Raw genomic sequence first — 24,618 nt, forward strand, 5'->3', positions numbered from 1 at the left:
ACCCAGTGAAAGACAGCAGGTGTACAAATCTTCATTCAAATTTCACCACCAGGAAGAAAGGAAACACCAGAGTGGTCAGTGACAAGCAGCGCCCTTCTCGACAAAGGGCAATGCTGCGTGATCAAACAGTGAATGGGAGGGCAGGGAGTAGAATAATCAGTTTATTGATGAAAGCAAATGAGGTCAATTAAGTTTCAATTATTCTCAATGATGGTTGCTTTAGTTCTATGTAACTGGGAAAGATAATTGGCCCTGTTTAACTGCAAAGATAAATGATGAACAATTGGGTTCATGGGTTTTCCGAAGGGTCTTAAAGGACAAGAGAAAACCTTTGAAGCTAAGTAAGGGGTTTAAGGAGGAAATGTCAGAGCACACATTTGAGTCAACAGAATGTAAATCTGTCAATGATGGGATGAAGAAAAGCAGGAATACATAGGAGATCAGAGGAACAGACAGTTCAATTGTTTTATTGGGCTGAATGGATATTTTGAAATAGATAGGAATAAAATAATGCAAGGAGTTTGTGATAACCCGATAAGGCCCATGGGGAATCATTAATTAATTTCCTTGTGGAGCTCATTAAGTATGAGTTCGCTTGGTAAAAGGCAGTGGCCTACCCACCTGAGCCTCTTTGCTGCTATTCTACGGACAGCACCGCTAAAACTGTTAAGGGGCTGTAGTGGTGTCTCAGGAAACCTGGGTTCAAGTCCCACCTGCTCCAGAGGTATGCAATAACATCTATGAGTAGGTTGGTCAGAAGGAAAGTAGGTTAAATCTTTTTATAAAAGCAGACCCATGGACCTTGTTATGACACGATGGTAGTGTCAATACCCAGGACTAGGAGGCCCAGGTTCAAATCCCATCCAGTGATTTACTGGTGGCGATTATTAATCAAAACAAAAATGTCAACAGTGTTTGGTGTTGGCAAAAAATAATTTCAGTCATGTGTAAAAGTACTTCTGGATATAAAGAAAAATAAAGCATAGCAAGGGATGGGTCTGCGGGGCTAGCCTATACATGCCACGAGTAGTGGCTCTATTCTGGTGTTCAACAGTAAATTATTTGTATCATGGATAGTCACAGATGAGATGCCGGAAGACTGGAGGTTGGCAAACGTGGTGCCACTGTTTAAGAAGGGCGGTAAAGACAAGCCAGGGAACTATAGACTGGTGAGCCTGACCTCAATGGTGGGCAAGTTGTTGGAAGAAATCCTGAGGAACAGCATGTACATGTATTTGGAAAGGCAAGGACTGATTAGGGATAGTCAACATGGCTATGTGCGTGGGAAATCATGTCTCACAAACTTGATTGAGTTTTTTGAAGAAGTAACAAAGAAGATTGATGAGGGCAGAGCAGTAGATGTGATCTATATGGACTTCAGTAAGGTGTTCGACAAGGTTCCCCATGGGAGACTGATTAGCAAGGTTAGATCTCATGGAATACAGGGAGAACTAGCCATTTGGATACAGAACTGGCTCAAAGGTAGAAGACAGAGGGTGGTGGTGGAGGGTTGTTTTTCGGACTGGAGGCCTGTGACCAGTGGAGTGTCACAAGGATCGATGCTGGGCTCTCTATTTTTTGTCATTTACATAAATGATTTGGATGCGAGCATAAGAGGTACAGTTAGTAAGTTTGCAGATGACACCAAAATTGGAGGTGTAGTGGACAGCGAAGAGGGTTACCTCAGATTACAACAGGATCTTGACCAGATGGGCCAATGGGCTGAGAAGTGGCAGATGGAGTTTAATTCAGATAAATGTGAGGTGCTGCATTTTGGGAAAGCAAATCTTAGCAGGACTTATACACTTAATGGTAAGGTCCTAGGGAGTGTTGCTGAACAAAGAGACATTGGAGTGCAGGTTCATAGCTCCTTGAAAGTGGAGTCGCAGGTGGATAGGATAGTGAAGAAGGCATTTGGTATGCTTTCCTTTATTGGTCAGAGTATTGAGTACAGGAGTTGGGAGTTGGGAGGTCATGTACATGACATTGGTTAGGCCACTGTTGGAATATTGCATGCAATTCTGGTCTCCCTCCTATCGGAAAGATGTTGTGAAACTTGAAAGGGTTCAGAAAAGATTTACAAGGATGTTGCCAGGGTTGGAGGATTTGAGCTACAGGGAGAGGCTGAACAGGCTGGGGCTGTTTTCCCTGGAGCATCGGAGGCTGAGGGGTGACCTTATAGAGGTTTACAAAATTATGAGGGATATGGATAGGATAAATAGACAAAGTCTTTTCCCTGGGGTCGGGGAGTCCAGAACTAGAGGGCATAGGTTTAGGGTGAGAGGGGAAAGATATAAAAGAGACCTAAGGGGCAACTTTTTCACGCAGAGGGTGGTACATGTATGGAATGAGCTGCCAGAGGATGTGGTGGAGGCTGGTACAATTGAAACATTTAAGAGGCATTTGGATGGGTATATGAATAGGAAGGGTTTGGAGGGATATGGGCTGGGTGCTGGCAGGTGGGACTAGATTGGGTTGGGATATCTGGTCGGCATGGACGTTTTGGACCGAAGGGTCTGTTTCCATGCTGTATATATCAATGACTCTATGTTCCTTTCAGTCAGGCTTCCTGAGTTATTACAGATTTAAACATGAAAATGTAACTATCTCATGTTGAGGTGTTTGTTCACAGTGAGGCAATTTGGGTAAATAGACTCAGGTGATGGGTGAGAGGGATTGGTGCAGGATAGGATATAGACAGCAGAGGTTTGAATTAGCTGAGGTGAAAGATGTGAGAATGGAAAGTGTGAGAGTGGTCTGGGAGCATGGGGAAAACCATATCTGAACAAAGGCATCAATCAAGATTTGATTGGTGGGGATAGGGGAAGAATCAGGGGCTGATCCAGATTGACATCAAACCTCAGTTTCTCCAGCCCAAGTGGTGCAAATGGAAGTCTTCTAACTAGCCTACCAGATTCAATAGCCTAGCTGCCTTCCCCAATTAGACAGTGAACTTATCAGTGTGGAGGCAAGACTCCAAAATTGACTCTGACTTCAGAGTTTCAATCCAAAATCCTGCCCATTGTTTCAATATTCATTTGTTCCTATTCTGTTTGGTTTCAACTTATTTGTTGAGCATTATCAGTAAAAGAATTTTGCAAGCTCTGTATAGACTTCCCTGCCTTGGTCATTAATAATTCTCTGCCTAATCTCTGAACCAAATTCAGGAGAATATGACTGCTTTCAAACTTTGTTGCTGATAGGAACTGCAAGAGGCATTTTGAATAGATGCCTAACACTGAAGTGCCAGCCCGTAAAGTGATTATGTTCTTATCGTGACAGAAGAGACACAACAAACAGTGAGACAAAGTATCGTACCCCTGATAACAAGGAAAAGACAAACACATAACCTCAACACCAAGGAGAGGGAAGCACTAAAATCACTAAGAAACGATAAGAACATAATTATACTACCAGCAGACAAAGGCAGAATGAAGGTCACCCTGGACAAAGTGAACGACATCCAAAAAGCACAACAACTACTTGCAGATACCAACACCTACCAAAAGAGGGAGTTTGACCCCACCCCACAGCTCACCAATAGGATAAACAACACACTGAGGAACCTACAAAAAAACAGATAGATAACCAGGGCTGACCGACAAAGAATGAAACCTGAAAGCAACAACAGCCCCAGATTCTATGGACTACCTAAAGTGCACAAACCAGACATCCTACTCAGACCCATAGTATCACTACCAGGGACACCATCACACAAACTGGCTAAAGAACTACAGCAGAAACTGAAACACCTGATCAGCGGATCCAGACACTCTATACAGTCAACACAGGAATTCTTGGACATCATCAGAAATATACACAATGACAAGGAAGAAACCATGGTCTCATTCGATGTAACGGCACTGTTCACCTCTATCGACAAAACCCTAGCCAGAGAAACGATAGCCAACCTGCTGGACATACAGAACAGACAACAGGACGGTGAACCTATCAACAAAGACGGCATACTCAAACTACTGGACCTGTGCCTCACAAAACACTTCACATTCAACAACCAAATATATGAACAAATCAACGGAACACCCATGGGCTCACCCATCTCTGGACTCATAGCAGAAGCGGTAATGCAAAGATTAGAACAAACAGTCTTACTGCAAATTCAACCCAAACTCTGGGTCAGATATGTGGATGACACCTTTGTAATCATTAAAAACACAGAAATAGAGAACACACACCGGATCATCAACTCCACACTCACAGGAATCTGATTCACGAGAGAGGAAGAAAAGGACAACCAACTCCCATTCCTAGATGTGATGGTACAGAGAACACCTAACGGAGAATTCACCACAAAGGTACACAGGAAAGCCACACACACAGACCAAGTCCTGAACTATGAAAGCAACCACTCCAACACACACAAAAGAAGTTGCATCAAGACACTATTCAAAAGGGACACAACACACTGCAATACACCAGAACTGCAAAAAGAGGAAGAAGAACACCTATACAACGTATTCGCCAAAAACGGATACCCGCGCAATTTCATCAACAGATGCCTAAAGGAAAGACAATGGAATGAGGACATGCTGCAACCCAAAGGACTAGCCACACTACCATACATCAAGAGCATTTCTGAACTGACAGCCAGACTACTGTGACCACTAGGACTCACAACAGCACACAAACCAACAGCCACTCTCAGACAACAACTCACCAGAACGAAGGATCGGATACCCAGCATGAGCAAAACCAATGTAGTGTACAAAATCCCATGCAAGGACTGCATAAAACACTACATAGGACAAACAGGAAGACAGCTAACGATCTGCATCCACGAACATCAACTAGCCACGAAACGACACGACCAGCTATCCTTAGTAGCCACACACGCAGATGACAAGCAACATGAATTTGACTGAGACAACACTACTATTTTAGGACAAGCCAAACAGAGAACAGCCAGGGAATTCCTAGAGGCATGGCACTCATCCACAGATTCAATCAATAAGCACATTGATCTGGGCCCAATATACCGACCACTGCAACAGACAGCTGGAACTGACAACCGGAAGCGGCAGATTCAAACCACTACAAATGCTGGAGGAAAGATCACAGAAGCGCTTCACAGGAGGCTCCCAAGCACTGAGGATGTCACCTAGACAGGGGACGAAACGTCTGCAACACAAATTCCCAGCTCGGCGAACAGAACCAAAACAACGAGCACCCGAGCTACAAGTCTTCTCACAAACTTTGAAAATGAATTTTACTGGGTGTGTAGCAAACACTCTGAAGTGAGGCAACTGTAGAAAACTCAGGGATGTCTCCCAACTGATTGTATTTATTTGGGTAATCCAAATCTTGTATAAAATTAGGCTAACTTTCTCACCACTTGTACCACAAGAAATCCTGTTAAAACATGTATAACTTTTGAAAGATGCTGACTCCCCCTGCACAATCTATTAAAACACTACTAAACAGTTCTTCAAAAGCTGGTATTGCAAGTAAGGGTGCAGGTTGAATTGATGGTTGGTGAAACCCCAACTGCTGACATGAAGAGTATGCCTGGCAAAATTGCACCACATCTTTATGTAATCCTAATCAATAAAAATGTTTCAGTATTTTAGGTTGAATTTTCTTAATACTTAAGTGACCTGCCATTGGAATTTTATGACCCATTCATACAACAATGCTATGATTCTCAAAACAGTAATAACACCTGATGGGCTATTGCCTATCCTTCATTGCATTATAGTCAAGGTGGTTGCTATTCTGTCAATAGCACTTTGTCTTTTAAATAATAACACTCAGATATTAGTTCTGATGCAATTTCTGAGTAGACTGTTTGATATTGCTCTGCCATTCTACGAGGCTGATATTTAGTCACAATACAATCGGGGAACAATCCAGGATTTCCCTCCAGAGCATCACAGTTTCTTTTACTTCAACTGATTGTTTCCTCTGCCTCAGTGATACCATTAATTTTAAACTAACAGATCATTCCCTAACATAAAATCAATACCGTATATAGGAATATTCTGACTACATCTTCTACATTTATTACTTTTTTAATCCAACTCTGTATAATGGGAACGATTACAAACTTCATGTGTACCACCATTGGATATTCTTCCCGCAAATATTCATTTGGTAGTACAGAATGTTAGTGTTGCTGCAAAAAGACACATTTTGTTGAAGTTCTTTTGCCTTGCACTAATCAGAACAATTTACAAGTTATGAAATTTAAATGAAAACCAATATTTATAATGTAGAAGAAGAAAGTGCTGACTGATTGGCAAGCGGATGCTTGGTAATCCATTCAGGGACCCTGTGTCCTCACTCCAAGGCACCTCTGAGAGAGAGAAGATTCAAAACCAAAAACAAGTTGGGGGTCTCTGCTTAGAGAAGCTCATTCAATTGGACACAACTGGTGGGCAGCATGGTGGCACAGTGGTTAGCAATGCTGCCTTATAGCACCAGAGACCTGAGTTCAATTCCCACCTCAGGCGACTGACTGTGTGGAGTTTGCACATTCTCCCCGTGTCTGTGTGGATTTCCTCCCACAGTACAAAAATGTGCAGGTTAGGTGAATTGGCCATGCTAAATTGCCCATGGTGTAGGGGAATGGGTCGGTGTGGAGTTATTGGGCCGAAGGGCCTGTTTCCAGACTGTAAGTTATCTAATCAAAGTGGACAGAGCCACTATCTGCCTTTAACATGACTATGTTGATGTAAGTTTTAGTATTAGCAGCTGCATCTTCACCTCATTGCTCCTGCCTCACTTTTGTCCAGCAACCTGGGTGCTGAAAAGAACCTAGTGCCCAGGTTCATGTGGTAAAAGTGGGTCCAAAGTATCCAGGCCAGTATCATGAACTAGAATGTCTTGGAAGAAGGCAGATCAAGGGATGAATGGGGCCATCAGTCTTCATCTTGATGGTGCCAAAGCTTTGCCCATTCCTTTTATGTGGAGAACTTGTAAATGTGATGACACCAACCTGACCCTAGATATGTCAGTGGGCTTTAGAGGGAAGTCATCATTTCTTCCCACTAAGTTGAATCTTGCTGAAAGAGAGACTGAAGCTCTTTGATTTGCACTCATCAGGATAATCACAAGAACACCAATGTTCAAACAATACAGCAATTTATACCATGGTGATTTACACCATCTATGTGTTTGTTCTGATGAGTACAAAATAAGACGCTTCAACAACACATCTCTCTTCTCAGCAATGTTCAAGATTTAGATGGCCAAGCGCCAGTTTTCCACTAATTGTGAACTAGGCCACAGGATATTGACTAGCAAGATCAACAGATATGTTTTCACAACAATAAATAACTAATGTGCAATTTTCTTCCAAAGTTTACATTCAAGTTTCTAGCGAGTTTTGAGAAGATTTGTAGCTCAGGTTGAGGTTCTGGATGTAGGTTTGCTCGCTGAGCTGGAAGAAAATTAACCTTCCAGCTCAGCGAGCAAACCTACATCCAGATTCAAGTTTTTGGTTGCCCAGAGATCAAGGAAGTGTGTTCCCCTAATGTGACAACTACTCATTTCTTTAACTTTCTAACTGGAAGGGTTTGTTTCTTGGAAGAAATCAATGTTTAGTGTGAGTCCTAGATATAAACCTAACCCCACTGTGTGATCCACCCTGCCCTTACTTGCATGCAGTTGTGATTCAGTGAATGGCAGAGTCATAATTGGGGTGAAGCTATTTATTGAGTTTAACAATGATGTCAAAAATAGAATGCAATATCGGAAGTATAGTCGTAGCAATAGACAAAGTATGGAGAGCATATTTTACCTCTCCATGTTGCTTCACTGCAAATCAAAGCTGCAACTTTATGCAGTGGTAAACATCACAATACAAAGCCACAGCATTACCCATAACCCATCATCAGCTGGCAAGAATGAATACGACTGACACAAGAGTTTCCCTTCAATAACGATTCACATGCATATGGTGGTGAAGTCAATGCTTTAAATCATGTCTTTCATTTTTCTTTTAATGCTGGGAGTTAACTGGAGACACTCTATTCTTGATGTCTTGTGTCGAGAACTACATGCTCACTTATTTTGAAACACAGTATTTTTCTGATACATGCTTCTTCCTGACCTATAGCATGACTATTATTACTTTGATGACATACATACATCATGACGCTGGAGAATGAATTTACAGAGGGCTTCAATTGTTCACTCAGAATTGAATACATAAAGGCTCTGAGCATAGACGTAGCTCACAGTAATTAACACAGAGAGAGAGAGAGAGAGAGAGAGAGAGAGAGAGAATGAGTTGGCCTGACTGATATAATAAAAAAAACTTCTTGCTGCCCATTTGATGCAAAATAGATATGAACTTGAGAGATAATAAGGCAGAGAACCATCAGGCTTCTTTTCTTCCTTCAGTTTTTGTCAGACTTCTTTTAGACCACATTTCTGCTACTTGACTGAACAGTCTTGACCATCACAGCTTTCTTAACACTCGAGCCTCCAAAGGCATCTTGAGCACTGCCTGCATTCATGAAGGAATCCTGGTGTTCAGTAGAATAACTTCTGGAATATGCCAAAGTAGCACCTGCATGGTCAAGCGGAAATAAAACAAAAAAAGGATTGTACATGCAGAAATCTCTCTCGGCAGAAAAATAAATATTGCTGTGTCACTGTTATGAAGGCACTGTTTTTGTTTTGTCTATTATACATGAATGCCTTTTACTTTATTTACCTGTTCTGACACTTGATGCTGAAAAATGCGAGCTATTCACAGACTCTTGGCAATGCCAACCCTCCCTATCCCATAGCCAGTCATCAAGTGACACTCAGAACAATCAAAATTTTTTCCATCCTTTGATTTTCCCTCTGCACACACAGACTCTCTCACTAGACAGTATTCCATAGTTCTCAGGGGATACCTTTGTGTCCCTTATTCTAGGATTGTCTGTGGGAAACTGAGCCAGGCATCTCCTTGTGCCTTTGATGTTATGGTCACCTAAGACCCCTTCCAGCCCACTATCACAGAACCCAGAACCCCCCATCAGGCCCCTCTCTTCTGGTCACAAGCATTTCCCAATCCCTTCCCATCCCCTGAATCCTCCCAGGTCTCATAATTGAAATGTGCGACAATCCTTAAAATACGGAATAGTTCGTTAGCCTTTGAACTGCTTGGCTCAGTACTATGCCAGCCTTGACATAATTTAATCAAAGAGCTAAGTGAGCTGAATTCTAGCATGTGGTAGAACAACTTACCAGATACTGGTGGGGTGTTAATATGAACAATTGCCTTCTGCTGCTGACCAATCCTGCAAATTAATGTTTAATCACATAAATAAGTAAATAAATAAATAGAGGCAAAAAAAAATCCAACATGTTGAATGGAACCATGTAATCAAACAATATTTTTGTTCGATAAAATTCTCCTGACTGCTGTTAAATTTCTCAAAATGCACTCAAATATATTTCTGTCTTGCAAAGTGATTCAATGATATGGCATTGTTTGTGTAAAAGATAATGATCTGAAAATATCCTGCTTGCACAGATACACAAGGTAAAGAAATGTTACAGCACAGAAAAAAGCTGTTCAGCATATTGTCTCTGTGTCAGCTGAATAAAGTAGCTGCCTGTTCTAATCCCACGGACGAGCAGCTGTTCTGTACCTTTGCAGATTCTAGAGCTTCAGGGGAATATCCAGGTTTGTGTAAAATGAGTTGAGAGCTTCCACCTCAATTAACTGAGCAGCTAATTCCAGTCACTCATTACCCTCTGGGTGAATAGGTTTTTCCTCATGCTGCCTCTAATGTCTTACCAATCATCTTAAATCAGTGACCCTAGTCATTGATCTCTCCACTAGGGGAAAACAGGTCTTCCTTGCCCACTCTATCCAAGCCCCTTGTTATTTTGTACATGTCAATTAAAGCCACCCATCAGCCTCCTCTGTTCTGAGGAAAATGACCCCCACCTATCCAATGTTCCCGCATAGTCGCAACTTTCACGTCCTGGCAACATTCTTGTAAATCCCCTCTTGCACAATGATGTCCTTCCTATAACCTGGTGTCCAGAAATGTACACAAAACTCCAGCAGTGGTCCAACCAGTGTCTCATATAGTACCAGCATTACACCCCTATTTTTGTATTCAATACCTCATCCAATGAAAGAAGGCATCCCATATGTCTTCCTTACCACCTTATCCACCTACCCTGCCACCTTCAGAAATGTGGGCATGCACTCTCCAAAATCTCGCACTTCCTCTACCCCTCTCAATACCATCTCGTTTAGTGATTATTGTTTTGCTTTTCCCTCCCCAAATATATTACTTCATACTTCTTCAGGATGAATTCAATATGCTCCCATTCAACCAAGCCATTAATATATTGCTTCAGTTGAAAGCCATCTTCATCACTATCAATTACCTGACCAATATTTGCACTGTCTGCAAATGTCCCACTCATGCCTGTCAGAATTAAGTTTAAAACATCAATATATAAGACAAACAGCGTGAGAACTAATATTGAACCCTGTGGGACACTGCTGGAAACTGCTTTCCATTTGCAAAAATATTTACTGCCCAATACACTTTGTTTCCTGTCACTAAGCCAATTTGGATCCAACTCATCACATTCCCTGTATTCCATGCCGAACCTTCTACACCACCCCATGCTACTTCCTCAAAAAATTAAAGTTAGGAAGCCATACCTTCCCATAACAAATTCATGCTGACTATACTTGATCAATCTTTGTCTTTCCAAGTAGCAGTTAATGCTATCTTTCAATATTGGTTCCAGTAATTTGCTCACCACTCAGGTCAGACTGACTGGCCTATAATTAGTTGGTCTATCCCTCGTACCATTTCTGAAAAATAGTATAACATTCACCCCTCCAACCCTCAGCCACCTAAACTGCATCCAGTCAGGATTGGAAAGTGATCCTCAGAGGATCCGCTATTTCTGCTCTGGTTTCATCTAACAGCGGAGGATATAATTCATCTGGCTCTGCTGATTCATCCATCTTCAAGGAGGTCAGATCCTCCAGTACTTCCCTTCTCATTATGCCTATTTTATCCAATATTTCACACCCCTCTTTAAACAGGATGTTTGTATCATTACCTCAACTAATGAAGTTTAAGTGACTTGTGTGGAGTTTGACTGTTTTTTTTTAATCTTCGAGGAGAAAGTGAGGGCTGCAGATGCTGGAGATCAGAGCTGAAAATATGTTGCTGGAAAAGCGCAGCAGGTCAGGCAGCATCCAAGGAGCAGGGGAATTGACGTTTCGGGTATGAGCCCTTCTTCAGGAATGAGGAAAGTGTGCCAAGCAGACTAAGATAAAAGGTAGGGAGGAGGGACTTGGGGGAGGGGCGTTGGAAATGCGATAGGTGGAAGAAGGTTAAGGTGAGGGTGATAGGCCAGAGTGGGGGTGGGGGCAGAGAGGTCAGGAAGAAGATTGCAGGTTGGGAAGGTGGTGCTGAGTTCGAGGATTGGGACTGAGACCAGGTGGGGGGAGGGGAAATGAGGAAACTGGAGAAATCTGAGTTCATCCCTTGTGGTTGGAGGGTTCCTAGGTGGAAGATGAGGCGCTCTTCCTCCAGCCATCGTGTTGCTATGGTCTGGCGATGGAGGAGTCCAAGGACCTGCATGTCCTTGGTGGAGTGGGAGGTGGAGTTGAAGTGTTGAGCCACGGGGTGGTTGGGTTGGTTGGTTCGGGTGTCCCAGAGGTGTTCTCTGAAACGTTCCGCAAGTAGGCAGCCTGTCTCCCCAATATAGAGGAGGCCACATGGGGTGCAGCGGATGCAGCAGAAACCCGAACCACCTTACCATATATCAAAGAAGTTTCAGAAATGACAGCCAGACTACTGAGACCCCTCGGAATCCTAATAGCACACAAACCCACTAACAAACTTAAAAGACCCAGTACAACCCATGGACAAAACCAACGTCATCTACAAAATTCCATGCAAGGACTGCCACAAACACTACGTAGGACAAACAGGAAGAAAGTTAGCCACCAGGATACATGAACACCAGCTCGCCACAAAAAGACACGACTCCCTCTCCCTCATAGCCCTACACACAGATGAAAAAAACCACCATTTCGACTGGGACAACACATCTATCCTGGGACAGGCTAAGCAAAGACATGCCAGAGAATTCCTAGAGGCCTGGCACTCCAACCACAATGCCATAAACAAGCACATAGATCTAGATGCCATCTATCAACCCCTCAGAAAACGAACAGGAAATGACATCACCACAAACCCCAGGAACCCCATCCAGGAGAAAGATATAAATAGAAAACAGGAGATAACAGCTTCGCTTCACTTGGAGGTCGCCACTGATGATGTTACCTAGCCAGGTAATGAAACGTCTGGATATCAAACCTACAGCTCAGCGAGCAAACCTACACCCTAAACCTCAACCTGAGCTACAAACCTTCACTCCTTCCACCTATCGCATTTCCAACACTCCTCCCCCAAGTCCCTCCTCCCTACCTTTTATCTTAGCCTGCTGGGCACACTTTCCTCATTCCTGAAGAAGGGCTCATGCCCAAAACATCGATTCTCCTGCTCCTTGGATGCTGCCTGACCTGCTGCGCTTTTCCAGCAACACATTTTCAGCTTTTTTAAAATCTGCCAATTTAACCATTCTTTTGCCCCTAATCCACTGGTAGAGACTACAAGATTGCAAGAACATAAGTATAGGAGCAGGGTCCTCAGGCCTGCTCTGCTATTCAGTATGGTAATGGCTGATCTAGCTCATCTCCCCTTTCCCACCCTCTCCCTACATCCTTTTATTGTCTTAGTGCCCAAAAATCTATTACTCTCTGTCTTGAATTATACTTAGGGATTGAGCGTCCATAGTCTTTTAGGTCAAAATTAGATATGTAAGGCAGGTGAGACTATGACCTAAACTAATTTTTGCCTGCAATCAGCCTCTTATCTCAGTGACTCACAATAACATAAGGAATCTTACTAAATGAGCTGTCTTGGCTGGTCAGACCCTGTGTACTATTTCAGAGTGACATCAACATTCTGCATCCCCTTACCTTCAAAGGCCTTTGCTCCTTTTGTGCTGGATGTGATGCAACTCAAGCAAGCTATTTAGGTTGAGCCTGAAGTAGTATCAGTGTTGCTATCCTCTGAGTCTGCATCCTCGAATAGCTCTACACTCAGCAAAGTTTCATTTTACGTAATGTCTAAAATTCATATAACTTGGATTAAAAAAAATCCAAAAGAAAAAGTTGAGGGATACATTAGGTAGTTTTGGAATGTACACTAGTCACACCTTTTTTTGGAGATCTGAATTTGCCTGCTAAACATGAAATCATATGAAATATTTAATAATGATTGCTTGAAGAAATAAGATAGATTTAAAACACTGATAAGAATGCATTTAATAGCATGTCATTTGCAACTAAACAATAAGCACGTACTTTATAAACACATTTACAATTTGCTTATACAAAGTTTTCTTAGGGTGAAACATGTTTTTAGACAATCTTCATTAGGATTGCCCCATCAGCAAGCTCACGTCCCATGACCAAATAAAAATATTGTTATCCAAAAACGTTCTGTACCTGATCTCCTCTCCCTCCAGCATTTTCCTGTAGGTGGCAATTTCAAAATCTAGGGCAATCTTGATGTTCAGTAGCTCTTGATAATCCCGTAATTTCCGAGCTACAGCCTGCTTGGCTTGGTATATCTCATTCTCTCGTTCAGTAATCTCTGCCCTTATTTTTCTCACATTTATTTCTCCACGTTCCTCTGCTTCAGTAATTGCTGCATCCAACCCAGGGCGCTAAATGTGTGTTTATTTAAAAAGTGAAATGTTAGCAAAGAAAATGACATTTTCAATAGCTGCTCTTAAACTGTTTAATTCTATACAGAAATATCCAGAAGTGAATCATATTGTATCTTAAGAATCTTTTACTACTTAAAAAATAACCACACCTCCCCCCAACCTCAACGCTGCTAAATGTGGAATGGATGAATGGACTATATTATAATACTGAGGCAATTCAAAATCCAATTTCTGGTCTGGGTGCTGACTTACTTGATATCAACTGGGCAGTGATCCCTCTGAAAAGTCAGCACGGTTTTTATTCTATGCAGTGACCCTAGCCAGTGAGTAAATCAGCTGTTTAAAGACCTGGTCATGACTTGTCAAGGAATTCAACAGATTCCCTTGAGTCTATATTTTTGAGAACTCAAACAGTTAAATCTTTACAAATGCTTTTAAAAAATAAAAAATAGCAATCAGAAATAATTCTTAACACTAAGTGTCATGTAAAAATTAAGTTCAGCTGTAATGGGCTCCATGATCTGAACTTATAAGAACATAAGAACAAGGAGCAGGAGTAGACCATCAGGCCCTTTGAGCCCGCTCCACCACTCAATAAGATCATGGCTCGTCTTTTTGTGGCCTCAGCTCCACTTACCTGTACTCTCACCAAAACCTTTAATTCCTTTCCTGTTCAAAAAATTACATTAGCTCTAAAAACATTTACTGAGGAAACCTCAACCACTTCACTGGGCAGAGAATTCTATAGATTCACAACCCTCTGGGTGAAGAAGTTCCTTTTCAATTCAGTTCTATATCTACTCCCCCTAATTTTGAGGCTATTTCCTCTTGTCCCAGTTTCACCCACCAGTGGAAACATCCTCTCTACCTCTATCTTATCTATTTCCTTCATAATTTCATATGTTTCTATATGGAAAAGCCTTCAGTACATACGATGTGCCTGCTTATGTGCGTCCAGAAAGGTACTGGTGACCAGTCATGGGAATTATGAGAACTGCGGGTAGTTGAACTGAAAGTCTTTATATAAGTTGGCATTGAATTTGCCAGCACATCTGTTCTGAACCAGTGACATATGTAATCATTGTCACTGGCCACATAATGAGCAAGAGTGGGGTGTATGGTCAGGCTCACATAACAATGAACAATTAAGTTGCCCTGATGAGCCTGTGATGATGGACCATGATGCAGTATTAACACAATGATAACTTTGCCAACTTTTTGATCTTGAACAACAGAATTAATCTTGTAATATCCATGGTCACTTCTGGTGTCAGCATGCAGGTCAAACCTTGTTTCTTATTTTTGGAGTAGAAATATATAAATAGAAAATAAGAGGAGTAGGACATTTGGCCCTTCAAGCCTGCTTCAACATTCATTACAATCTTGGCGAAATATCCAACTAGGTAGCCTGTTCCTGCTTTTCTCTCATGGCCTTTGATCCCTTTAACCTCAACTACGACATTCAACTCCTTATTGAAATCATACAATGGTACAGACATGATGATTCGAATGGCTTCTGTCTATGTTAAAATTCTAAGATTGTATGATTCAGACAATAATCTACCATCCTGTTTTTGCTACCAAAATGGATAACCTCACATTCTCCTGCATGTACCATGCATTTGCCCTCTCACTCAGCATGTCCAAATTGCACTGCAGCTTCTCTGCATCCTCATCACAGCTGACCCTCCCATACAGCTTTGTGTCATCTGCAAATTTGGAAACGTTACATTTAAATCATTAATATGTATTGTGAATAGCTGGGATTTGAGCACTGATTTCTGCTGTGTACTACTCACTGCCTGCCACTTAGAAAAAGAACTGCTTATTCCTGTTCTTAGTTTCCTGTTTGCCAACCAGTTTCCTCTGCATCTCAATACAGCACACTCAATCCTATGCTTTTTAATTTTATATGTAATCTCCTATGTGGCACTTTGTCAGAAGCCCTTCTGAAATTCCAAATAAATCACATCTATTGGCTCCTTCTCATCAACTCTATTAGTTACATCCTTGAAGAATTCCAGTAGATTCGTCAAGCATGATTTCCCTTTTGTAAATCCATGCTGACTCTGTCCAATTAAACCGCTGCTTTCCAAGAGCTCTGCCACATTGTATCAGATTTTAAATTCCTATATCCAAATTTAAAATGCGATCATCTCTTGCAAGTGGCAGAGAAAGTCAGCACTGCTGACATTGTCAAGATGCACTTGGAACCAGAAGCTGGCATTGACTCCACCCATATGTGCATGTGTGGTGCCATTAACAGCCAAGGAAACCTCTCCACTCTCACGCCACTGGCAGCTGTGCTCAGCATGCTGCTATCCAATTATCCTGAACACTAAGCATGGAAGTTTAATTAACATTGTTGTAATGTCCACATAGCCTAACATTTTCCAGTTAAGACAAAATATCACTTTGTTAACTCTTTTTTTCTCTGTCTCTCTCCAGTGTGCTGTTTGACCCTCTGCAGTATGTTTCCGGCATTTTCTGTTTATATTTCAGATTTCTGGATTCTGTGTTATTTTGCTTTTGATGCACTCCAGCATCCTGGTGCCCATTCGTGAACGGATTGGGGATGAGGTGGAGAGAGAGACAGAGCAAAATTGTATCACCACAAAGCAATTGTTTTGTTGAAGAGGGGCAGCAGAAGAGGCCAAACAAAGTTGAGGGCATAAAAGTATTGGGGGTTTCCAACAGTGGAGATGCAATCTTTTGCTCTGACAGCCCTCTGTACACCATTTCCATTGTACCCTCACACTGTCCTTTGGTATTATAAGGCAGAAGAGGAAAGAGCAGTGGGAAATAAGTTGGGTGCTGCTACTTCTTTGGCCCCATTTGCTTTGTTATCTGTACCAGACTTTCATGGGACAGTTAGAACTTCAGGTCTCCTCAAACCCCCACAGAAATTCACTCCAAATTACTATCAGGGAGGTGAGGCAAAATTAGTCAGATTCACTTCTCAGACTCCAGCAACTGCCCCAAATTTACTATGATAGAGAGGGAGAGAAGCAGATGGGATTCCACTCCTGACATAATGACTGGCATTGGAAAAGTGCATGTGTGGACAGAATTGGCTTTGGCAACACTCTTTAGTTGAATAAGTTTCCAGTGCAATCAGTGAAGATAACAGATAATTGGCCAAGGTACTAGAGAGTGGTTGCAGGCTGTGCCATCGGAAAGGTGATAAGGCCTTCTGGAAGTTGAAGGAAAACAATTGGAAAAGGAGCAACAAATGTTAATATGAATTGGTGTGGACATGATTACCTGACCCTTAAGAGCATCGATTTCAGAGTTAAGTTTTGTGATTCTCCTGGTTGATTCCATGATTTCATTTTTGATGAGGCGCATATCATCATCATATTTTCCAGCAGACTGAGCCAGTTGATTGAACTGAAATGAAAGAAACATCAAAAGCATAAGAGAAGGTAATAGGAAATTAGAAACATTGTTCAGCCCATCAGTTTTGTTACCTCTAATAAACCCAAATGAGACAGCACCTTCCAAACCTGAACTCTCTACCTAGAAAGGCAGCAGACATGGAGGAACAACACCAATTTCCCTTCCAAGCCACATACCATCTTGACTTGAATATATATCAGCTGTTCCTTTACTGTTGCTGGGTCGAAATTCTGGAACCCCCTCCCTAACATCACTGTGGGTCTACTTACACCAGATGGAACTGTTCAAGAAAGTGGCTCCCCACCATCTTTCCATGGGCAATTATGGATAGACGTTAGATGTTGGCCTTGTGCAGAAGACCATAAGGCAGAGGAACAGAAGTAGGCCATTCAGCCCAGCAAGTCTGCTCTGCATTCAATGAGACAATCACTGATATGGTAACTCTCAACTCCAATTCTTTGCCTTTCCTTCAAAATTTTTGGTTTCTCTACTGATTAAAAATCTGTCTATCTCAGCCTTGAATTGACTCAATGGCCCAGCTTCGACTGCCCTCTGTGGTAAAGAATGCCACAGGTTCAATACCTTCAGAGAAGAAAATCCTCCTCATTTCTGTCTTAAATGTGTGACACCTTATTCTGAGGTTATCTCCTCTGATCATAGACTCTTCCACAAAGGGAAACAATCTCTCTGCAACTCTGCCACGTTGAGGATATATAAATAAGGAAGACATCAAATGCTATTTATTCTGCCACAATGTCTACGACCCAGGATGGTGAATAAATACATTGGGCTGAATTATACTTTATTGGCTAGGTGTCAGTTTCTTGGCTGACTTCTCACTGCAAGGTTTAGTGATATCTTTCACTGTATCTTACCAACTCACCTCATTAACCACCTACTCTGCCCCTTCTCTTCCAATAGTTACTCCATCTTAGCATGGTTGATCTCAGAAAAACTTGTCACCAGCAGGATATTCTAGAATTGATTGTCATCCCTGGCCAGCACCTATAAAAGGCCACTGTGAACCCAGATAAGCACTGAGTCTGGAGCTGCCATGTGCTGTTCCTGACATTTACCTTGAATGTGGCAGACAGGGGAAAACTGGTGGCTCGCTTTGCGGGCAGGAATCTGAAGACAGTACTGGACAGGTTGGTGCAGAGGATCTTCCCCCAGGACCAGCAGTGGAGACCACAACACCAGACTATGCCAGCATGGTCCAAAGCTGCCACCTGGGTCAGTGTAGTCATGCAGCCTCAGCATCTGAAGGAATACCCAACGCTGTAGGAAGAAGGGCAGTGACCTTCCCTACTCCACCAGGGTAAGTGCCACCACCTTCTCTCCAATGCCTCACGCTCACTGTCTCTCTGCTCCTGTATCCACTTCCCACACAGGCTCATGCTCTATCACTCTCACTCTTGCCCACGAATCTTCCTGCACTTGCTGCTGCCCATCTCATTTGATCAAGGACTGCTGTCAACCACGACTAGCTTCTTGGTTTTGAGTCTGTGCTAAATGGCAAATCAAGGAAGAAGTACGGTGGACCATGGATCTCTGGTTGAAGGAGAGAATAGCAAAAAGGCAAAGCAAGCAGGGTTGCTGTGATCGTCAAGCTAGGGTCAGAGTGAGTGAGTGCTCCGAGAGCAAGCAAGCAACCCGGAGATGCAGCTTGCTCCAGTTCATGAGCTGAGAGTATGTCCCTGTGCATAAAGTGCACTTACTACAGCATTACAATGATAGTTGCTGTTTCTCTCTAAGTGAATCAGAGATGTGCCCTGGCATGTGTCAGATGACACTGCCCATGGATGCAGGGTGCTTGCGGCTGGTGCCCATGCAGTATGCCCTGAGGTATTGGTCCTTGGTGTCCTACATTAAGGTCTTTTGCAGCAAATAGTGAGCCAAAGTCACCAGGTACCTGGTTTGACCTTCGTGTTGAGAATTCTCAGCATCTGGTTTGCCCGTGGCAAGTGGCAAGATAGGAACTTGCGTATTAATGAGGCAATATATACAATTAATAAAGTCAATAACAAGAAATACTCCCCCTTAATAAGGAACGTGAAGCCTGGAACTTGCTTAAAAGATGCAGCAAGTTATTCATGACGTCAAGTAGGCAACACTGGACTTCTTGGGTGATGCTACTGCATTTCTCACGATAGCCCAAGTCTTTCAGGCCTCTATAAGATTCAGTCTAAAGGATTTTTTTGAGGAGATAAAGTTAAACTTACTAGAACTAATTTCATGAGGGTGAGTTGGAGATTTGCCTCATTGCTGATATAGGTGTTGCATTTGCCAAAGCACAAATCAGCTAATCTCACCCGAAAGCCTAAAACCAATTAATTTCCATAATTCTCCCATTGCTGAGAGTGGGAGGGCCAGTTTGTCAGAAACCACCAGCAAGTGATTGCCCAACTGTGTGCCAAGATACTTTCTAGCATTGAGGACGAGAGGAACATGGATAGTGATGCTTGAATGCTGTGATACAGCTTCCAAGGAGAGTAACAGGCAGATAATGTTTGTGAGTATTTTTTTCACTTGGCCTCCTCTTCTACAACTCACCCAAATGGACCACAGTTTAGATCAGATACTCCAGCTTTTCGCATAGAGTGAGTGTCTCATCTAATAGAAGCAATACTTTCTGCTCAGCATCTGAACATGATGCTTTGGGTACCTTGAGCACATTGAAACTTTAAACATTCAAGGGCACATAATCCAAATTTTCAGGGACCCAGTCCCAGTGTGTCAAGTACTTGCCATCAGATTATCGGCACTACCGTGGTCTAGTACAATTTAGGGTTATGGGTTGCGTAGTAAAACGGAGAGTAAACACCCATCATGCCCATCAGCCTCAAACTCAGAAGAACAGTGTGCCAATTGGATCGATTTGGCACTTACCCACTTCCTACAACAACTGTTCACTCTTTGAATGCAAGTGCCAATTTTTTTACCAAATGCCCTAATAACCCACAGAGGTGACTTTCTTCTAACAGCCTGAGGAGCGTTGAACTCAGGTGCCAGAGGAGAAAGGTCAAGATTTTTCCTCAATTCTTCTTTACCTTGCCTTTGTATACAGCCTGAGTTTCATCACGATTCTTGATTGCCAAAATATCATACTGTTCCTTCATGTTAGTGACAAGCTCTTGGAGGTCCAGATCACGGGTATTATCAACTTCAACAGTGACAGCAATATCCTTAACTTGTGCTTGCAGCTCATGGAGTTCCTTATTTATTGTTGAAAGGAAATACATTGATTAGGAATGAAGAAATCAAATGCAAGAACCAACCTAAAATAGAGTACTCTAATCAGACCAAGTATGTGTCTAAGTATATTGTCCCAGGTTTAAGCTCATCTTTTAATTGAGCTGATATCACCTCAAACCAAAGTCCACACCAGGTCTCCGCTCCCAATTCCAGAGTCATTTCATGGAGGCAAACACTGTGTTGGAGGAAGGTAGGGGGTGCAATGTTAGGAACTATTCACAGCCTCAGTAAAATAATTAGGAAAGAAACAGTTAGGATATTTGCCTGAGACAAAGAAGTTATGTTTTTAATTTTTTTTAAAGGGACCAAAGAAATGATTGCATCAACTGTAGCTGGATAATTAAATCTTTTTATAAACAATCCATTTTCAGATTTTCAGTAAAAAGAAAGTAAAATTCAAATAACCCTCCCTGCCTTCCTCTGTCCCTCTTTCTCTGTCATCTCTCCGAGGTAGAACAAAAGGTAGGGTGATAGTTTTCCTGTGAAACTTAACCTTTTAAAAAAAATTCTAAGAATCATCTCTCAGTTGGTTTTCAAATTGTTTTGTAAAATAATGTCATAAATACCTCGGCTAAAAAATGCTTTCGACAGTTGCACTGAAAAATCAATCTATTCTACTTTGCATTTCATTCTGTGGTAAAATACAAACTTCAGGCATAAATATGATGTTTCTAGGGAAAATATCTCAGCCCAAGTTTCTGAAAGAGGCTGAGGCCTCAAAGTAAAAGCCATTAATCAAGGTATTCAAATCCACAAGAAATAATTTCACAGGAAAGATTTAATCAAATTACTATGTTTGAAATTTTATCTCAAACCCTGGACCGTTCAGCTGCTAAAAAAGAAAGAAAAGTTGAAAAGTTTTTGAAAAAGAACATTTTTAATGTATTAACGGGGAGGGAATACCTATCTTCAGAAGGCCCACATAGTTTCTGTCTACAGTTTAACACCGTTCTGTTACATTGTACAAGCAAAATATTCTAATATAATTTTACCTCATCATAGACCTGTCTCAGGAAGTCAAGTTCGCTAACAAGCCCATCCAGTTTATCACCAAGTTGATGTTTTGTCAGGTATGAATCATCAACGCTCTAAATAAGAACAAACAATTTATATTTAATGCTACTATGGCAGTGTATGGGACAATTATTCAATAACAAAATGCCATTGAAACATACCTTCTTCAAGGTAACAAAATCATTTTCCATTCCTGCACGATTATTCAGTTCGTCTTCATATCTTTTTAGAAAAAGTAACATTAATTATCTTAAAATGTGTGAATATTACACATAACATGACTATATCCAGACTGAAGACATAATTCTTTAATCACTCGTGTCAGAAAACCAGCAAGTTTGACCATTGTAAGACAGAAGCAAAGACATTTAAGGATGCAGTCGTCAGATGATAAGAACCTTGGTTTTTAAAATCTTGCAATTGGATGAGGACGGAAGACTTAGGGAAGGAAGAAGCTACTCTGTTTTGTCTCAAAGAATGGATTTTGGTTTGGTAAAGAATGATTTAGAGTAGGAGATGGTGAACTGCTGGCAACTCATTTGGTCAGACAGTATGGGAGGTGCTCAGTCTCCACACAGTGGCATCAATACTGGAATGTACAGACTTATGCTGATTGGTCTCCTTCTGTGCTCCAAATCTTCCTTTGTTTCAATGTCTAACAGCTACAGCTCTTGGGTGAATAGACATTCTGTGCCACCATACAATGGTGGGGATGCTTTCTTCAGAAAATGTAGGAAAATGGATCTCCATAGACAGGATAAATCAGTGTTTTATCCCCCAATAATTAGTCATATCTTGTGCTTTCAGCACACTGGCTCTGATTACAGCATTTGTCATTGCATCATGAAATTATAGCCCCTGGAGTTACATTCATATACTGACCACTTTGTGAACAGAATTTTCTGTTGTTGGTTCTAAACTTATCTTTATCATCTTGAAATCATGCTCTGTTGTCCTATTCACCCAATTTTAAATAAATTAATATTCCATATTTACCTTTTCTTGTTATTTATAGTTTTAAATGATGCTTCCTACTGAGCATGAATGGTATTTTGAGATCTATTAATCCATCTTAGAGGGTAAATGGGTATTTGGTTTAATGTCTTAAATCAGCACCTCTAACAATGTAGGACTCCCTCAGCATGGCACCTCAACATCAAGAAATTCCTGGAATTGGGAGCAGTTGAAAGGTTTAGCTTTAAACCAGTAAATAGTTACAATGTTTGTCACTCCTGCGTGTACTAAGCAGGGAGGAAACTAAAGTAGTTGAGCTTGTTTTTATAGTTGTTATACAACCTTGTACAACAGTTCCCTTGGGAATGTTTCAATGTTTCTGACCCACCACAGGTCCAGTTTTTATTTAAATTTGACTGCATAAAAACAAATATTCCCCACAGTTAAGAAACATCGAAGGCACTTAGCCTAGTGTTTAAACTAACAAGGCAGGGCAAAAATCACAACATATAGTTAATTCATTCTCTTCTGGGAAACAATGAGAGAAAGAGGTGTGCATGTTGAAAGTTTCTTTGTTGCAGCATTAAGCAATTTTGCTGCTTCTCAAGTTTAGTTTGTTAAACAGTGGAGTTGTCTGTCCAATAAATATTTAGTACAGAAGAAAAGTTCAAATTTTATATTGACCAATTCTTTTCCTTAACTGGAACAATTGCTTGACGAAGTGGAGCAAGCTGAAATTTAAAATTATTTTTGGTATTTTTAAAGTGGAAGTGCAGGTACTCTGTCAGACTTATAGTTGAAACCCTAAATTAGAACAGTGCTCCCACACCCCGCTCAACAAAACTAGTTAAACCAATATCCCTTTTACTCGATGCAAACATCAAGTTATACCTTCAGTTCAGCAGGAGCAGACTCTATTGAAGCAATTGAGCTGTGCCTATCAGAGAGTGACTTTGAGAGTTCCCAAGCCCACTCCTTTGCCTTTACAGACCGGGTGAGTCCGTGCAGTTGTCCTCACCAACCACTGGTCTTGGAAAAACAAGTTACTAGGGGAGTGGGAAAAAAGGCATTGAGGAGAGGGAGATAGAGAAAGAGACTGTGTGACATAATGGGCCCGATCATGAACTTCTGAAAACTTCTTTGATGCCGATGCTTACATCAGCTTTTTAATAAGAACTTAAAAGAACAGAAGTTGATTTGATACATACTGGACCTTGAGCCCATTCACTGTGCCGTGCATTTGCTGCAGTTCGCTATCCAAGCGTATCTTGTCCTGTTTAAAACTTTCCAGCTGTCGGGTGAGGGCATTGACATATGCTTTGTAAAGGTCCTCATTGTTGGAACTGTAATCTCCCTGACGTTGCAAGAGGGACCATTTGGTCTCCAACATTTTATTTTCTTGCTCAAGGTTACGGACCTGGAAGAGTTCAAAAGTACAGGGAGGGTAAAGAGAACATGCAGCATCCAAACTAAAAGCAACAAGCAGAAGGCCGTTCTGTACATTTATCAAATTCAAAACAAGTAAACAAAATGACAGAAACTTCCCCTCAATCTTTATTCTAATGCGGAGAATAAATCCAAAACATCTTCTATGCAGCACTGACAGAAGTTATTTTATTCAGTTACCTTGCTAATGAAGCTTGCAAACTTGTCATTGAGCAACTGGATCTGATTTTTCTCATCTCGTCGAGTCGCCTGCAAGACAGGATCCAGCTCCTGCTTGAAAGTAGTGGAGGTGCTTCTGTAAGATGGAGAAACAAACTGCTCAGTAGTACTCTTTCTGATGGATGTGACTGTGTTCACAGCACCTCCTAAATCGATTCTTCTAATCTGGGAGCTGCCTCCACTGCTACTAGAGAACTCTGTTTTCTTCATTGATCTCATTTCGGCTTTTTTTTGCTGATAGTCAGCTGGAACCCTTCTGAATCAAAGTTTGCCAAAATCTGGTTAGGATCGACAAGTCTGAGTGCCCTTTATATATAATGATAACCTGCTTCAAGTTGTACTGCACGTTTGTCAGGAAGATCCGTTCTTCGGGGAGTTGTGTGGAATGTCGTTATGCCACCAGCACACTGAAGGCTTGGCTGAATGCATAATGGACACATTCCACAGTTATAATTAGAAATATTTGCCATGCATGACTTTGCTGGGAACAAGTTGCCTGCCATAACACATGAACTGATTTCTTTTGTCACCCTGAGAAAAAACAAAATCAATATATTCCAAGCCACTCGCCTCGTGGGGCAGAGTATA

At 41.6% G+C, this 24,618-nt stretch overlaps 1 protein-coding gene across 1 annotated transcript; it reads right to left on the reverse strand.

The window, feature by feature from the left end:
- Window positions 1–7,655: 7,655 nt before the first annotated feature.
- On the reverse strand, window positions 7,656–24,331 carry LOC122543298 (keratin, type II cytoskeletal 8-like). The gene is made up of 9 exons (XM_043681805.2): window positions 23,992–24,331; window positions 23,574–23,782; window positions 21,573–21,633; window positions 21,390–21,485; window positions 20,193–20,357; window positions 17,008–17,133; window positions 13,520–13,740; window positions 9,202–9,254; window positions 7,656–8,533 (listed from the first exon to the last, which is right to left on the reverse strand). Exons 1-9 carry the CDS (start codon window positions 24,247–24,249, stop codon window positions 8,382–8,384), a joined length of 1,341 nt encoding a protein of 446 aa, XP_043537740.1. The 5' UTR covers window positions 24,250–24,331; the 3' UTR covers window positions 7,656–8,381.
- Between the last annotated feature and the right edge of the window lie 287 nt (window positions 24,332–24,618).

This window comes from Chiloscyllium plagiosum, unplaced genomic scaffold, assembly GCF_037043375.1.
Source record: "Chiloscyllium plagiosum isolate Xiang-an unplaced genomic scaffold, Cpla_swu_hap1 HiC_scaffold_53X, whole genome shotgun sequence".
NCBI lineage: Eukaryota > Metazoa > Chordata > Chondrichthyes > Orectolobiformes > Hemiscylliidae > Chiloscyllium > Chiloscyllium plagiosum.

Coding starts and splice junctions, on each gene's coding strand:
- LOC122543298 (XM_043681805.2), bottom strand. CDS start 24,249: ATGAGATCAATGAAGAAAACAGAGTTCTCTAGTAGCAGTGGAGGCAGC. Junction 20,358..21,389: donor TGAGACAGGTCTATGATGAG/GTAAAATTATAT, acceptor ACAATAAATAAG/GAACTCCATGAGCTGCAAGC. Junction 8,534..9,201: donor TAACACCCCACCAGTATCTG/GTAAGTTGTTCT, acceptor TTGACCATGCAG/GTGCTACTTTGGCATATTCC.